Here is a 17,988-nt window from a genome sequence, read left to right as displayed (position 1 = left end):
ATTCTTATGTTCTATTGCAAATTTTAATGTTGAGTTCTTGTGTTAAGTTATGATATGATTTTGTAACTTACTAGTAATCACATTATTATTATTATTATTATTATTATTCACCTTCTGTAAAATTCTGATGTATGTTCAAAGTGAAGAATTGTTTTCTGTTTTATTTCGAAATAATTATTAATTTATTACACATAAAATCTTACCAAATTAACGAAATTAGTCTCTTTCGTAAAATATTGATGCTGATGATATGTGTCATTCTATATTTTTGTTTATTTATTCGATTTGTTTTATTTATTTTCGTTATGCACTGTGACTGACTGTATTCTTAAGCACGAGTAGATTATTTTAGTATTTTGGTATGGTTGTGATTCCATTTCGCATGCTAACTAAGTGTTGTTATCATAGTAAACAATTAATAATAAAATACTTTTAATAGTACCATAAATCGATTATGTATTTCTCTAAATACGTTTAAGGACAAGTGAATACTCAGTTTCGAATTAAGTTTCATGTTATTATTTACTTAATCAGGAATATTCCCTCATACCTATTGTTTACGTTATGGACTCCAATACATAGCACCACTGGAAAGCTTGTTTCATGCTAAAGAGAATGAACTATAAACCATGACTTTCCAATGAACAGTGTTGATGCAATAGTTATTTCACTGCGAGTCTACGATTTTCTTTATACTAACAGGGTCAATGGGCCCCAGGGACTTACTCCTTTGTCCATGGCACCTAATTTTTTGTGTATATACATATCATTGTTATGTTTATCGAATGGGCTAGGTTTGATTCGGATGTCCGGATGACAAATTCATGTCCGTTCCTTGTCAGACTCTTGGTCTTTGATACGATCCAAAGAGTATAATATCGTATCGTTTGACTTCTGATTCGCATCTGCTGTCTCATAGCTTTTAAGTTCACAGTTTGTAAGAGTGTTTGTTCACTCAACCTCTCTTAGTCTCCTTTCGCAGTATCAGTTAATTTGTTGATTTGTCGGGTAAGTTTATTATGTTTTGTAACGGACAACTAATTTTGACATATAATACATTACCTTTGGTTATCTTACATATTGGTATCTGACGTCTATTTATGTTCGTGATCAGTTGACTAGATGACATTTTTTTCATCTTTAAAAAATGTCTTATCTGAACGTCTAGATCGAAATTCGTACAAGATAATTTACATGTAACAGTAATTAATCACTGTAAATTGGCAAATGAAACCTTAAATGTTAATTTGGTATTGAAACAGATAGAAATGCGATTGATATAGAAATTTAATTCGAAAGCAAATGTTCCTCTTTTCGAGACAAAGCTGTAAATAAATATACCTATATCAAATACGAAAGTTGCTTCGTTTATCTTCATAGTGAGATGCAGTGTGCGATTCGATTTTTATTTTATTTATTTTTGTGAAGTTGGAGAGACTTTCCTAACCATTTTTACAAAGCATTTTATATTAATGAGTCCTCGGGAAGTATTCAATGTGAAATTTAGGGAATGACGAGGTACTGGGAAAAACTGAATAAACTAACAGTTTTATATCACTACAAGTTTAATATTTTCAATCGAAAGTACGCTTACTTGGTGTAGCTCATCAAAATGTCTAACTTTTACTAGCAGTGTGATACATTAACACATAAGAGATTTACAGCCGATTTTTTCACAATGTGTATGCGTATGAAAGGTATCTTCTAATTTGGAGGTAATTTCGCCTTGATATGTTTATCAGTACCATATAAATATATCCTCAATGTGCATGTGTAATACCTGCCGTCCTGTGTATAGTTGTTTGCTACCAAAAATACAGTATATTAGCAATTACCAAAATTAATTTCAGGCAACCTGTGGCCCGCCGTCACCTGGTGCAGAAGTGGAGGTGAACCAGGAAGTACCTGCGAGTGACTCCGATGTGTCTAAAAATGATTCATCGCCCATTGTTGTTGAGATCTTCCCCGAAGTGTTCCCGGGAGAAGAGTCGGATAAGGCTGAGCCTTCCCCGTCTCCGACTGCCGAGGCCGACGACTGTCATGCACAGGAGGGCGTCGACTATGTGGAAGAAGTAGAAGGAGTTTGCGAAATTGAAGAAGAGGGGGAACCTGGAGAGGTTATCGCAGAGGAGCAAGTTGTTACAACAATTGAACAGGTAGGTTTTTCTACTGTACTTTTATAAATTTTGGTAAAGGCACAAGTCAGTTCATGTGCGTCAACTATGTTCTGTCCAACGCGGAATATGAAATAATAATACGATAAATAATATCATATATCATGCTATATTACAGAGGATACGGTGTGGGAAAAAAAAAAAATCATTAATCACATTTTTCCTCCATTTATTATATATCGTCTAGTTAAAGCATCATGTGTGTTAAAGCACAGAATTACCCAAGAATAATAAAAGTATAGTACAGTCAAGAGTTTTCGATTTATATCGAACTGATTTTGGAAGGCACTCCCATAGGAGAAATCTCGTCCTCGCACCGATGGTGCTCTGTTGAACCCCAGCACTGTGGACTATTATCCAACATTGAACTTTCCATTGGCAAAAGCTCAGGAAATTTGATCCCTTCCTCTCTACAAGCTTTCCAGAAACCAATGAGAATACACGGACACCGATGTTGCAGACAGTTTTTCAACAGACCAAAGCCGCAGAATTCCATTGAAATGGCATCATAATGCTTGAAACGAAAAGATGAATTACTAATTAACATTCCATTTCCGGATAAAAACGCAGATTGCTGGAGATTTGGAAAGTTTATCCATATTGATTCTCACGTTTTTGGCTTCCGCACCGTGCAATTGTGCGATGTCAGTCTGAAACATAGGTGAATTACTGGAATTACCTCGCATTCACTTTCGCGTTTTTATCAATGGGTTGCATATGAGCAACTTTCTCGTATAACTGAATCCCATAACAACCATAAACCCAGGCAGAAAACACCCTACAGGGTCGAAGTACTGCAGTGGATCGTGGCATTGTTGTCACAGTATGTCAGCGTCGGAATGTTACCACCAGCAGTGAAATGTTTGTTTCATCCATTGTGACGACTGTCAGTCAATTTGTCACCCCACAGGGAATTTTCATACAGGTTCCTACTGTCCGTTTTTTTCTTACAATGATTGGATAACGTAATGGTGAGCATACCCGTGTAGTATGCTGGAAACAAGGTTAGATACCCGGCTCAATCCTGTACGTCGTATGAAGTTTTAATTCAATTGGCACTTATGGGAGGAACGGTGTGAAGAAAATCGGTTGATTCTTCCTATAAGACATGCAGTATTTATAGTAATGTGTTAACATCTACAACAACTGGATATCAATATAGTGATACCGTATTTATGCGAATCTGATGCACACTTATTTGTTTGGTCCAGATGTAGTTTTCCAAATTATGGTGCTCATTAGATTCGAGTATAACTTGAATATGTAGATCATAGGTACCTTAGTCACATTTATTGTTGGCGTACTATTGCGTAATGTGTTTGAATTAGGTAGGCGCTAAATGGGAGTAAAGAAAAATTATATATTATGCTAGTTCTAAGCATAAAATAGTATGTAATTGTTCATTTCAAATGTTTACTTTATACGTATGTAGATAGTACAGTAATTTAACAGTGATTATGTCACGTAACAATAGGCTACTTGTAAAATTTCTGTTCATATAGTTTATGCACAAATCCATTAAATTTGCCCTACTATTAGTTTGCAGCATTACATTCGCCAACAAACTGCTTTAGATACAACGTATATAGGATGAATCCGTAACTTCCAGTTTCTACAAACCAGAAACAACTGGAGATTTTAAGGGAATGTTTATTATTATTATTATTATTATTATTATTATTATTATTATTATTATTATTATTTAAAAATAAATAAATATAATAATAATAAAAAAAAAAAACAAGTTGGGAATTGACAGTTTTTCTAGTGTTGATGGCATGGCTAAGTATTGTAAATATTCAAATCCTTTGCAAACATGAAAATTGTGTATGCCAAATAATTAGCAACAATGGAAGAAGATTAATAACTGCAACTAGTGTACAGAAGAACACGTTTGAAAAGAAAATATTTTTCTTCGATAAAAGACAAGTATTTATTTGAAAGTATAACCTAAAAACAATAACTGCACGTTTAATAATTAGACCTTTGGGGTGAACAGTACTATACAAATGTTTAATATACTCCAGACGAGCGGCGGGCTCAGCTTCTCTGGAACTAACGTCCAGTGAGGTGAACAATGGGCATAGCTTTTCATTCACTTTACATTTTCATAGCAAGCGTGGTAATTTTCAAATATGTTTTTAAAATAATTACAACTTTAGCTAGTCTTTTCTTCAAAATTTGGAAAAACGCCAGAAAACCTCCGTCTGCTGGGAAAAGCAGTTCTTCGCAAAGAGTTAAATGGTGTGTTCATTTGTAGTGTCAAAAGAATCACAAATTTTGTAATTAAAATACAAAACTGAATAAATGTTCCAGATTTCGTTACTAATATTATTATTATAGGAAGACGGTGAATTGATTTTTGAGGGAACTGCAGAAAACATCTCAAGCACCTCAGATGGAACACAGTCTGTTTTCATCCCGAGAAATATGGAATTCGTGAAATGCGAAGAAGGACAGTCGCAAGAAGGTGTTGCGGCCATAATGCAGTAAGTTTTGTTTAATATTAATTTCATTCCGAGTGCAAAGTAATACGAGTTGATGGTATTTTATTTTACTTATTTATTTATTTATTTATTCATTTATTTATTGAATCAATTCAAATTCGTTTGGGATCATGTTACTTAGCATGAAGATTAAGAAATAAAATAAAGAACTACAACTAGAAGAATAAAAATTACCAGTAATAATGAGTATACCAATTACTAAACAAAAGATCTAAATCTCACTCTTTATTAGAGCATCGTCTGGCATTATGCGCATTCGCATTCGAGATCGAAAACTTTGTAATCATATGATCGACATTTCTCTTTGAGTCTATAAATCCACTACAATTACGAGTGTGATTCAAATGAAAACCTTAAAAGTGTGTAAATATTATGTTATAACAATTAAGAAAAAATTTCCTTATCATTTTCCAACGTAGTCTCCCTGACGTTCAATGTAGGTATTCCAACGCTTCGGAAGGTATGAATACTTGAGGTGACCACTGGTATTCATAAAAAAGTCATTTGTTCATGACCAGAGGTGACCACTTTGACCTAACCTCACGCTCACAAACTCATTTCGACCTCACGCTCACCTCATCAGTCTGACCTCACGCTCACATCATTAGTCTGACCTCACGCTCACATCACCAGTCTGACCTCACTCTCACCTCACTAGTCTGACCTCTAACTCACTCAAAGGTCGAGTGAGCGTGAGTTCCGAACTCGTGAACACCGATTTCGTGAGTTTGGGCACAGCTCTTCCCGCTAGCCTATTGGCTAGCACGCGCACCTAAAATCGAAAGTGATATAAATTTACTACAACTTCCAGTATCAGTATTGATCTACATAAATCAAAAACCATTAAAAAAATGAGTTTTTAAAGAATCGACTTAGTTTTCTAAGAAAAGTTCTCACATTCATTCTTAACCTTCTATTCAAACTGAAAATGGCAGAAATCAACCACGTGTGGTTCTAACGTTGATCACTATAAAGTAAAAACTGTAATAAGAGATAAGCGGTTTTTATTTTATTTTGTTTTTTATTTATTTATTTATTTATTGCAATTGATTAAACATCCCAAGAATACCTTTAGTTACCATCCTTATCTTTCCACCGAAATCGGAAATGATAGAAGTACATTACAATTTGCGGATTCAATACATATTGCGAAAAAGGTAAGAACTAGCGAGAAGTAGGTTTTGGAATCTGGTTAGGCATCTAAGAATAGTTGTCATCTCTCGTAACCCTTCATTCTATATGAAATCCCACGGTTATGCCGGTTAGGCCAAAGGAGACGATGATGATGAAATAATGGATGAAATAGTGGGAGGAAACGAGAGAACCCCGAGAAAACCCACGCACACGATGTTTGTCCACCACAAAGTCCACTTGGCGGGGGCTGGTGAAGGTAAATGAATGTATTCTCTGTGGCTTGAAAGGAGAAAATAATGACGGAAGGTGGAAGAAAATACTGTATAAGCTGATCCTGTTTAGAAAGAATGGACAAGGGCTACTAAGTGATGCAGCCTGCAATGTATTCGACATGCAAACCAGTGTGGAAACTCATTGGGGAAGGGGAATCTCGCTAAGAATTTAAGCACTCTGTTTTAGGGGCGAATAGTATATTCGGCGGAAGGGGGGGAGGAATTGCGCCCAAGTAGTTGGAGAGCTGGGCTTCCCTCGGCAGAGGGCAGGGGAGGGCTGCAATTATGTGGTTAACTGCTAGCCCAAGATTCAAGATTCCCCTCTCCTCCAGAAAATTCGTAAATAAAACACTGACTTAACCTAGCGAAATCACAAGAGAAAACTATAGTTAAAGGGACAAAGGAAAATATTCAAACCAGTTTTGGCGGTAATTTATCTTTAAAAATGCAGGTAAATACAAAACAATTTAATTTAATCGGTTATTTTATGATATTAAATGATAAATATTCGTGACAGGATTTCGAGGCCAAATACTCCAGTTTGCCTGACAAAACATCAAGACATTCCATGATTATTTTCTACTTGCTTCTAAGAAATACATGATCACAAAGCCACTAAAACTTCTATCCCAGGTTGTCCAATGGAAAAAAAAAAGAAGAGGACCAAAGATACTCCCTGCTTACCTATGGTCGTTTCACAGCAGGTGTTATCTTTAGATAGAGAAAAAGAAGCTTTTGTGTAGAGAACAAAAAATCGAATTACAATATACTTCTCCCTCCTCTTGGAAGAATTAGGTGTCTACTTTGATTCAACCTCACGCTCACAAACTCATTTCGACGTCACAGTCACTCGACCTCACGCTCACATCAGTCTGACCTAACCTCACTCAACTTCAAGCTCGCAAACTCATTTCGACCTCACGCTCACCTCTCCGGTCTGACCTCACGCTCACAACCAGTCTGACCTCACGCTCACTTCGTGAGGTTGAGGTCGAGTGAGCGTGAGTTCCGAACTCGTGAGCGCCGACCTCATGAGTTTGGACACCTTTATTCATGACTAGCTACTCATGCATCGCGGTTTGCATCTGTTCATTACTTCTGAAATGCTTGCTTCCCAACTCTGTTTTGAGCGATGAAAACACGTGAAAGTCACTAGGGGACGATGTCTGGTGAATAAGGTGGATGTGGGAGACATTCAAATTTCAAATCCTGGATAGTCTCAACTATCAAACGGGCAGTATGCGGTCGAGCATTGTCATGCTGTAACAATACGTTGAAGTCAGAAGTCATCGTCGTTTACTCCGAATTGCCGGGCGAAGTTGGTTTGTGAGTACTGGTTACTACTGTCCCCCTCTCCATGTAATGTTCCAAAATGCTCCCCCTTCCTTTGCATTCCAGAAAAGAGTGAGCATGAATTTTACCCGCTAATGGTTAAGTGCGGAATTTTTTTAGGTTTCAGTGATGAGTTATGGCGCCATTCCTTGCTTGATCTTTTTGTTTCTGGTTGGTGGTAGTCACCAGAAATAAATTATCTTCGACGTAGAAATGACGCAACATTCTTCACAGGCATCGACGTGACGGTCTTTCAATTCAGCTGTCAAGTGACGGGCACTTATGTTGCAGACACTTTATTGAACTGCAGCGCGGTGCTCTGAACCAACACTCATGTTCAAAATGATGGCTGTTTCCTTCAGAGTAATACACCTGTTATCCTTTGATGCTCTTTCACTAAAGCACTGTTTTCGTTCGTCACTACGCGGGGAGTCTGTCCCAGTCGTCGAGATCCTCCACAGATATTACGTCGTTTTTAAATTTTCTGCACCATTCGTGCACATGCTGCAGGAACAAACACGAATCATCGTACTGTGATGTTATCCTGCGATGAATTTCAGTAAGTTTGACACCCTCACTACTCAAAAAACGTATTATAGATCTCTGCTCTAACACGGTTCATTTGCTAGTGGCGCAGCCATCTTTTTACTAATGCTGTTTCCGTCTCCTGTGCTGTAGGTCACTGTACCACCTATTGGTCATTTTGTGAAACTCAAGGAACACTAATGCCAAATACTAGTTTCATCATACAACTTTTCGGCATTTTATAGCACTTATAATGTTTTCATTTGAATCACCCTTGTAAAAGAAAATCCATTAACTTGAACATCAAGTCTACACGTTGGCGGAAACTTATTTGAGCGGGTTCTGGCGATATTTTTCGGAACCTGTTTATTTCTTGTCGATGAAGACTTAACGATACCAGTTCTAAACTAAGGGACATTTTTCAAACAAAGAAAAATGTTTTTCAAAAATGGTCGCCTTATAATCGGCTAAATACGGTGAAGCCAGAGACCAGTTCGGGGAGCCGGAAACGAATGAATGGAGGAAGAAAGAAAATAATACCAAAGCTAAAAATCTGATGATAACACTTCCACCCACATTGAATATTAGAAAAGAGTATGGTCACATCAAATTAGGTTATAGATAGAGAGAACACTAGGAAGAGGAAGACGTTCCGTTGAAAATTGCGGATGGAAAATGAGTAGAAATCACAATAACTGTGAAATAGTAGAGAATGTGGAAACCGTGAGGTACAAAGTAGCTGAAACTTAGTAAAGAAATAGAAACAATATAGTTTTTTTTTTTTTTTTTTCAATACTGTTTTCAAAACAAACAGTATTGAAATCACATCGTTGACATTTATTTATTTGTTGTATAACATAATAACATATAATAAGTGTTGTCAAATGGATGTTACCTAAATGTTATTCAACACATTGTAAATTTAAGAGAAATCGCACCTGTACATCATGTGTTCAAAATACTGACATTACCTCGCACAATTCTTCATAGCGGTAGATCGATGAACATGTTAATGAACACGGGTTACTGGAACTACAAAACAATGACCGAATCTTCTCTCTTAACTCTGCTATAGTGGTAGGGGATTATCTGTTCATTAAATTGGTTCCTTCAAATACCCCATATGTAGGCATCTGGAGCCGTGAGGCCAGGAGGGAGGAAGGCTATAGAAAATCCATTCCACGGGAGATCAAGCGATGCGCAAATTCTCGTTGACAGAAGGGTAGTGATTCATTTGCAATATGGGCAATAGCTTCGTCTTGCTGCGTTCATAGTTGTTGTAACGATAGATTTTTGGTACAGCAACACACGCCCAAATCATGGAAGAATGGTCAATAATCAACTGTCGATTGATCTGGCGATCAAGGTACACATGTCTTTCATCACTGTGTTACGGTACGTTTCCCCACTACCGGTAACATTAGATATAATACTGCAGTACTCCTTGTACTTTGTATCGGTATTGTATTGTCGTGGGTTGTTTTGATTATGACACACACTACTTTTGATCACCCTATTGTGACTCAGTACCGACAAAAATATTAAAATTACATAATGCAAATAATGTAGTAACATGACAATTCAAACGATGTGCTTTGCACTCACTTAAGTTTACATTGCTAGGCCTAAGGAATTACAATACGATAAAATGAGATAATTTTTTTATTATCGCGATTATAGTTAATAACCAAATTGTTTTAAGTTCCAAAATTATTTGTCACTGACTCAGGAAGAAATTTATAGATTACTTCTGCTTGCTTAACTTTAGGCCTAATGTGAACTCAAAGGTAAACAAAGAATCTATTGTTTATATTTATAGATATTTAAATTGTTTCTCATTAGAATTATGATTATTTTGATAAACATGGGAATACAGCAATGTTTTTATATTGAGCTTACCTGTTTTATAGCCACTTGTAAAGATTTACATACAATAATTCCGGCATTGATTAGCATGTTATCGAGTGGATATTAGTTTATACGGACTTCTGCCATGTTGGTATGTGTCAAAGTTGGAACAGCCTAATTAAATTTTCAGTGTTAAAGAAGATAATGGGATATGTGAAAATAGCATAAATTAATCCTCTCTTTTAGTTGAAACTGATTTTGTATTTTATGAGTAGGAAAATTAAATAAAATATATATTATAGTTAAATCCAGCCTTGTGAGAGGGGTGAGTAAGGTGTATGGAATAACATCAAGTACTAAATAACCGGGTAAGAGTCCCCCCTCAAAAATTAAAAATATGTGCAAGTAAATTAAATATTTCGGATAAACGACCTTTATAAAAGAATAATCGGCATAACCCTGCACACCATCGGATAAAAATGGGACTCTTCCCATGAAATAGAGACAAGTATAACTAAAGTCAATTGAGCTGTGGATACGGCCTGGCTCCGGAATGAGAGTGTTGTAAAACCTAACCCAGGGATGGATTTAGAGTAATACTCGAGTCCTGGATGTGTATACCGTGGTTGGATCAATCCAGAAACCGAGAGTATGCAGCAGCCCAGGTAATGTCAGCACTGTGTTAAAACTTGATCCAGCTCTGATATACAAGTTAGTGACTACAACCTCCATTTTGTAGAACTCTAGAAGTTTCGTCAAAGAATATAGCCTTTGGGAATATCTGTAATCTTTTGGGATGATTGAACTAAAATTTTGAACCATAAACATTGATTTTTGAACATGTTTGTAGTAATGATGAATAGTAGTTAAACAAACCGCTACGTCACACAGATTTAAACATTCTTTTGGGGGAGGGAAAATGAACAATGACGGAATCTAATATTCATTAACCTTGTGTCTTTCATAATTAGCTGATGCTATGAGATCTTACGGTGAGAGTTTGCACATCGTCTGAATGTTTACATATTGTTAATATTTTATCCATATTCGTTATGATAATGTTTGCTGGTGATACTGAGCACACATGCTCTTAATGTCAGGATTTTTTTTTAATCATTCCATGAGCGTTGCCATGGTGATACGGGTAAATAAATTTGAATATAATGAGGAAGAAATTAATACAAAATAATCAAAACTCTTATTTACATTCTTTCAAGAATTACTTAAATTTGTTATTTCTGATAATATAAATAAATGCTGAGGTAGACCCTAGTTATAGCGTGCAATTAATATATATGTCTTTTTTTTATTATTGTGTGAATTTCTTATATGTAACATGAAAGTTATCCGTATTCTTGAATATGAAGATACGTCTTTAAATATCTTACAATATTTCTGATTTCAGCATTTGTATCAGGTTAGGTAGGATTAGGTTTAAGTTAGCTAGAGGTTAGGTTAGCTAGATTGGTATGTTTAATTTATGTCGTGTTGTCTTTGTTGTTATGTCAGATTTACTCGTCGGATAGCTGAATAAATATTGATTGAAATGAAATAAAAATATAAGGCTTCTTTTCCTATGTAAAGGGAATGGTTTTAGTGTTATGATGAATATGTTGAAGCCATGAGTTGAGCATTACAAGAATAAGAATAATTTTTTGGTTTTGCTTGCTTACCAAATGGGAGATATGAGTTTAGCACGCTCAACGGAATACGGAGTTACACCTCAAATGTATACTGTAGGTAGGAATAACAATGAGGATTTCTTCCTTTTTCACTTTCATTTCTATTTTTTCTTTCTTTCTTTCGTTCTTTGAGATGACTTCTTATGAAAGAAAGGAGTGTTATTGTTTAATAAATGTGAAGTTGAAATAAAAGATGTGCTAATATTTGAATTTTTTTTATTGGTCAAATTAAATAACATTACATTGTTTTATATACAGTTGATTGATGTTTCTTTCATGTTGACGTGCCATAAATAAGTTTAATGATATTATTCAACTGAACTAAAACTCAAAGGTTTTGATGCTGAGTGTCGCTTCAGCAAGATCTTGGAATTAACACACTGAAATTTCATGAATAGTCAGATGCAATAAAATTTTAACAGTCCAGAAGAAAACGAGTATCATAAACATTCGGTAGGCTTCGTCTGGTCCAAATTTGAGTTAACATTTCCAAGCCATTATGATTATTCTATACTGGATTGGGTTGGGGCATGAATGGTGGTGATGGCCACACTGCTCTTCAGGCACCGATTCAGTGGAGTATTGAGAAATCAACAACTATGACCTAGAAGGAAAATATCATGAGTAGTTTTTTTTTTTTTATTATTATTATTATTTACTCTAGATCCACATCATGACTGCTACTGTTAGGTTTATTTTAATTTCCAAACCGGTTTAACCCCTTTTGGATACTACATATAAAATTTAATTATTTATGCTAAAACGAAGCAAGAGCGCATCAAAAATGGCTACATTAGCCAGGATTCATTTTAATAATAAAATACCTCGTTTCAACTGAATCATATGTTGCTAGTGAAATCTTCATCCTCATATGCCTTACCTAACATTCAGAGTAATACAGTAGATGTGTGCGCTCACCTGCAGTGAGACGCTGCCCCACACCCACATATGGGCGGAAATAGTGCTGGACAATAAACATCTCTTTTTCTATTATGAGTAAAATTATCTTCGATCCAACTGCGCGGCGCTCACAACTCATACCACGTTACATCCACGCGTTATCCGTACGCGAATTTCAGTAGTGTTTCTTTTGCCACATACTGTAGTTCGGCCTTTCCCAACCTACGGTCCACGGACCCCCAGAGATCAGTAAGCTAATGTGAGAAAGGCACACACATTGGTGGGAAATACACCATTTTAAGTTAAATGATCGAATTAATAATGACAAGTCAATTTGCGTGAGAAGTGATATTCGACCTACTCCAGAAAAATATATTTTTTTTTCTATACCTGATGGGTAGGCTATGTGGTTAGTTTTGTTTACGTACTGGATTTATTTATATATTTGGAACATCTTAGTCAAGGTGTTCGGCTCCAGGTTTGAAACCCAGGACCACCTGATTAGAGAGTAGGCATCATATATGTATATGTACCACTGAAAAAAAACACATCCACACTCATATATATATACATGTTGGTAGGTAACTCTACCGAAAAACTTTGGGAGGTGATTCCTTATATGAAATGAAAACAAAATTCTAATAAACATAGATCGAGAAACGTCTCCTTTCAGAGTTGTGAACCGCCGAAAATTTGAACAGTCACGTTTCGAAACGCCCTGCCACAGAAACTATAGGATCTATCCCAAGCGGTTTAAGGAATTACACAGGAACTAGTATGCGATCTATCTAAATATCCATGTTTTACCATCCTCCGTTATCGGCGAAACGAACGCGGCATTAATACTTAAAGGAGTATCCCTGTACCTTAACTTCCTTTTTACAGTTCGTTTCGTCGATAACGGAAGATGGTAAAACATGGATATTTAGATAGAGAGCATACTAGTTCCTGTGTAATTCCTTAAACCGCTTGGGATGGGTCCTATAGTTTCTGAGGCAGGGCATTTCGAAACGTGATTTTTCAAACTTTCGGCGGTTCATAACTCTGAAAGGAGACGTTTTCGACCTATGTTTATTAGAGCTTTTTTCTTTCATTTCATATAAGGAATCACCTCCCAAAGTTTTTCGATAGAGTTACCTACCAACCTGATAAACATGGGGGAGATATATAAATACTAACAATATGTATTGCAAGGGTCCCTTCACATATATTGTAGACTCTAAGAGGGACCGCAGTGTGGAAAAGGTTGGGAAAGGCTGCTGTAGTTGATTGTTCAAATAATTTATTTCAATTTGTGAGTTAGTGACAAAAAACTTGGCCGAAATTTGTGACAGAAAATGTAATACTTGTGTGGTTTCTAGATTAGATTAATTGTAAGTGTAATACGAAAAATGTATATGTTTATTAGAGGGTATTCAGGTACATCTTGTACACTGGCACTAGCTTGTGTGAAGATACTGTACACTAGAAATAATAGCTGTGGAAGATGAGAAGAAAATTTTGGAAGTAAATCGGACAGGACCCTTGTATTGGCAGGCACCATTTCGGCATTCGCGAAGTGAAATAGGGGAAACCTTAATAAGGATGGCCGGTAGCGAAATTCGATCCATGCACTGCTTGAAATGACCAATAGTATCACGCTGTTTGCATGGGTATCGTGTTCCAAATAACTTGTGGATCACTCTATCAGCTATTGTTGATTTATTTTGATTTTCTTCATTTGTGACATCTTGTGTGAGATAAATTTTCATTTGTGAACATTGATTTTTTTTAAACATTTTGTATACTATTTATTGCATTATTTATTTGTATAAGGCATTTTCTTATTGAGTTTGTGTGTTTTAATTTTCAGACAGTTGCATCAGTCTCAGGTTGACGGAGCTTTGCAACGAGAAATCAACTTTGCTACTGCCGTCATCAAGATAGAGCAACAGGAGAGTAATAGTGGATATGGCGACGCGTCTCAAATGCAACAGGATGGAGACCAATCCCAGAGATTCGTGTGTTTCAATTCTTTCATTAACGCAGAAGGTGTCGAACAAAGTAGTAATGTAGAGGAAGGCGGATTTCGAGTGCTTGAGGCACAATCATTGCTATGCCAGTACTGTCCCAAAAGTTTCGGACAGAGAGAAGCTTTAGTCGTTCATGAGCGTGTCCATCTGCTGGAGGATGGGAAGAGTTTCTATCCGTGTGATGATTGCAGTCGAACGTTCCAACGGAAGGATACTTTGGAGAAACACATACTGAAGCAGCACGTGGAAAAGAAATTCTACGTATGTGGTCATTGCGGGGAGAGTTTTCCAAGTGATGCTGCGTTGGGGAAGCATCTGGAGAAACATAAGGGTAAAGAGGCGCATAAGTGCCACGTATGTGGTAAAACGTATAGTACACGCTATCATTTGGGTGTTCATGTCGCTTCTCATTCCAATGAAAATTTCTACCATTGTGACATATGTGGGAAGACGTATCGTCATACTGCAACTCTTCAAAAACATAAACTAACTCATTCACAGAATTTTGAAGACCGGTGTTTGAAGTGCGAGGAATGTGGTAAGAGTCTAACGTCCAGAAAGGAAGCCCAGGAGCATAAGAGACTGCATAGTGGAGAGAGATTTTACATATGTGTCACGTGTGGGAAAATTTTCCTCCGAGAAGGTAGTTTACGTCAACATGTAGCAACGCATGGGGATGAACCTCAGTTGGTGGAAGAAGTCAATCCGTGTGGTCCGAAATTAGAAACTGTTAGTGAAAATACGAACAGTTCAGGGGAGAATAACTCTTTTTTGTGTGAAATGTGTGGCATGAGTTTCTCGACGAAGCAGTGTTTACACTCACACATGAAAGTGCATCGGGAGAAAAAGAAAGAGTTCCCATGCGATGTCTGTGGGAGAGTGTTTGATCAGAAATGTGCCATGAGAAAACATTACGTTTGTCACACGGGTGAGAAACCGTATTTGTGCGAGTTCTGTGGAAAGGGGTTCGTTGCCAAAGTCTCCAGAAATGTCCACCGCCGTATTCACACTGGTGAACGTCCTTATAAGTGTCAGATTTGTGGCATGGCTTTTAAGTATATAAGCTCCGTGAACCATCATGCATTGCGACATACCGGGGAACGCCCCTTCCAGTGCCCATATTGTGAGAAACGTTTTCGCGCGCAGTACCACCTTACTGACCACATCCACACACACACTGGCGAGAAACCCCACGCATGTGATATATGTGGTCAGGCGTTCACTCAAAGAACAGACATGGTAAAACACTGGAGGCGACATACTCAAGAAAAATCTCACGTATGTCGTGTTTGTGGCAAAGCATTCTGCGATGAGAAGGCTTTGAAAGTGCATGAGCCGTCACATATTGTGGAGTCAGTTACCGTTATTCATAGCTATAATGAACTGACGCCAGCAGCGTTAGAGGAAGTAATCGTTGAGGAGGATGCGATTCAAGAGTTAATGTAATTTCTTATAACATGGCTAGCTATCATATTTGTTACTGTGTTGTTTCGTGTTGTTTTGTGTTCTTCTGTGCTGTGTTCAGTTACCAGTGCAATGTGTAGTACAATTAACTTGTAATTATGCTTTTCTTACCCTTTTCAAAGGGTATATCAAATGTACAAATATAAATGTTCAATAGAAAATTGTCTCCGGAAACCTTTCGTGACGAAAACAGCCTTAGGAAGCTAGTTTTCTGTTCTTGCATAATGCAAATAAAATAAGTTTAAGATCTTTTCGCTGCTTATTTTACCATCTTTGTTCTGACAACTTTTGGTATTCAAATAATAGATTGTCTTAGGTACAGTTATGGTAGAAATAATGGCCACCTCTCTCTCATAACTTCGAGTGGATAGAGCTGCAGCAAATATAGGAGATAAACTTCATTCCTTTCAAGTTGTTTTGGAAGCAAATCCAGTGGGTTGTCGGAAAAGTCATAGTATTTTTGCTATTCTTTTCAAAGGTCATTTATTTATATAAGGAACAAAGATAAAGGCTCGCTTTTGCCATTTTTCAATGACCGCTCTAATTCCTCGTTCATAAAAAGATTTTTCTTTAACGGCGAGAAACTGATCAAGGTGCTGATTAACAGCCTCATCTTAAGAGAATGTTACACTACACAAGATTTTTTTTTTTTTTTTTTTAAATTTAGCGGAACAAGTAGAAGTTCGACGTCGCAAGGTTAAGCCATTGACGGATGACCAAACTTCGATGTCTCGAATTGTGATGACTCCTTTACAATTAATGAGCATTTGACGTTTCTAGATGATATATTCGTTAAAACTGGTGGAAATTTCTGGCTATACATATACGAATAGATTGTTTGGTTCCTTGGTAGAAGCTCGAAAAACTACGCCACTTTTAAAATCCTCCCGCACGAAGAGCATAATGAAGCTTTCGATGTTGTTTGAAGAAACAGAGATGAAAACAATTTGCGCACTTCATATTGTAAACAAGCCATACCATCACCCCCCCCCCCCAAAAAAAAAATAAAAATAAAACCCATGTTTAATTAAAATAATCCACTTGTTTATATGCATCGTGAAATGAATTTCTTGAGTCCATAAGGAAGTCCACGTTGCTTACTCATATCAGCTTCTTCTGTGGTCGGGGACGGTTGATGTCCTGCAATTTTGTATTATGTAACGTGGATTTGAGTCGATCAATGAATTATTTTGTCATCATCAACCCCGTTGAGCCTTCATGACAGGAGGAGCGTCGCACAGTGGAACGAATCGCTAAAAACGTTCACAAAAGTCATGTTTCGTACAAAACATATTAGATTCAAAGTTGTCGTGGAAATCATAATCTATATTCAGTCTATTAGAATTGAATATTGTTTTCAGAATTATCTAATTGCTATTATAGTTATTCGCGTGCTAAAGTAGCCCAACTCTTTGTTTCAATAAAGTCCCTATTCGGTAGCTTAATTTCGAATTTTCCTCCCATGCAACAATATGCACAAAAAGGCATATATTATTTTTTATGTGTAGTATGCCGTACACAACAAAATTATAATTAACAGTTTTTATTACGTGTAAGCCTATGATAATAAATATAATGTGTGCCATTACAGTTTCGCTAAAAATACAAAATATTCATAGCGCTACAGATAATTGGATACAAAAAGATACCACCAAACTTACACATTGTAAATAGTAGAACTTTAAAAACAGTTGCGAAAGGCTTCATTATCAATTTCTTTCATCTTTACGAAATGAAATCTGGAAAACATCTTCCCGTACCCTCGCATCAAAAAGTGCACGCGAGAAGAATTTTCGGACGATGACGTTGATTGACCTTGAAACAGCTAGCTTACTTACCTGTGACATATAAGCAATTTCGAGTACTCTAATTTGTAAAGAGCTGTATTTTGTGCCTTTTTGTTTTTCTGTCTATTGCGTAATGTTATAAGTCAAATTTGGATGACCGCCAAGACCTTCATGATACATTTAAAGGAAAGAAGAGATTCGTGTGTAACAAGAAGTAGTAGGAGTAGTAGGAAGAAGTAGTACGTACTGAACAGTATGTAGGACAAATTTCTATTAAATCTTTGCATAACGTAATGAGACTATGTTCTTTGATACTACGAGGGAGGTTCAGAAACTAAGATTACAACGCCG

The 17,988-nt window shown here is 36.6% G+C and overlaps 1 protein-coding gene across 5 annotated transcripts in view; it reads left to right on the top strand.

Moving 5' to 3' along the window:
* The window catches only part of LOC145663974 (uncharacterized), a 32,308-nt gene extending 16,209 nt beyond the window's left edge, over nt 1–16,099 (top strand). For all 5 annotated transcript variants that reach the window (XM_081730226.1, XM_081730227.1, XM_081730223.1 and 2 more), the window contains 3 exons: nt 1,851–2,156; nt 4,518–4,663; nt 14,227–16,099. In XM_081730226.1, coding sequence (XP_081586352.1) covers nt 1,851–2,156; nt 4,518–4,663; nt 14,227–15,832 — 2,058 coding nt within the window. In that variant the 3' untranslated portion in view covers nt 15,833–16,099. The remainder of the gene's footprint in view (nt 1–1,850; nt 2,157–4,517; nt 4,664–14,226) is intronic.
* Nucleotides 16,100–17,988: the final 1,889 nt, after the last annotated feature.

The sequence above is a fragment of the Thermobia domestica genome, chromosome 11 (genome assembly GCF_964235325.1).
Source record: "Thermobia domestica chromosome 11, izTheDome1.hap1.1, whole genome shotgun sequence".
Taxonomy (NCBI): Eukaryota; Metazoa; Arthropoda; class Insecta; order Zygentoma; family Lepismatidae; genus Thermobia; species Thermobia domestica.
Note: the sequence above shows the minus strand (reverse complement) of the source record. Positions and strands in the feature narration are given on the sequence as shown.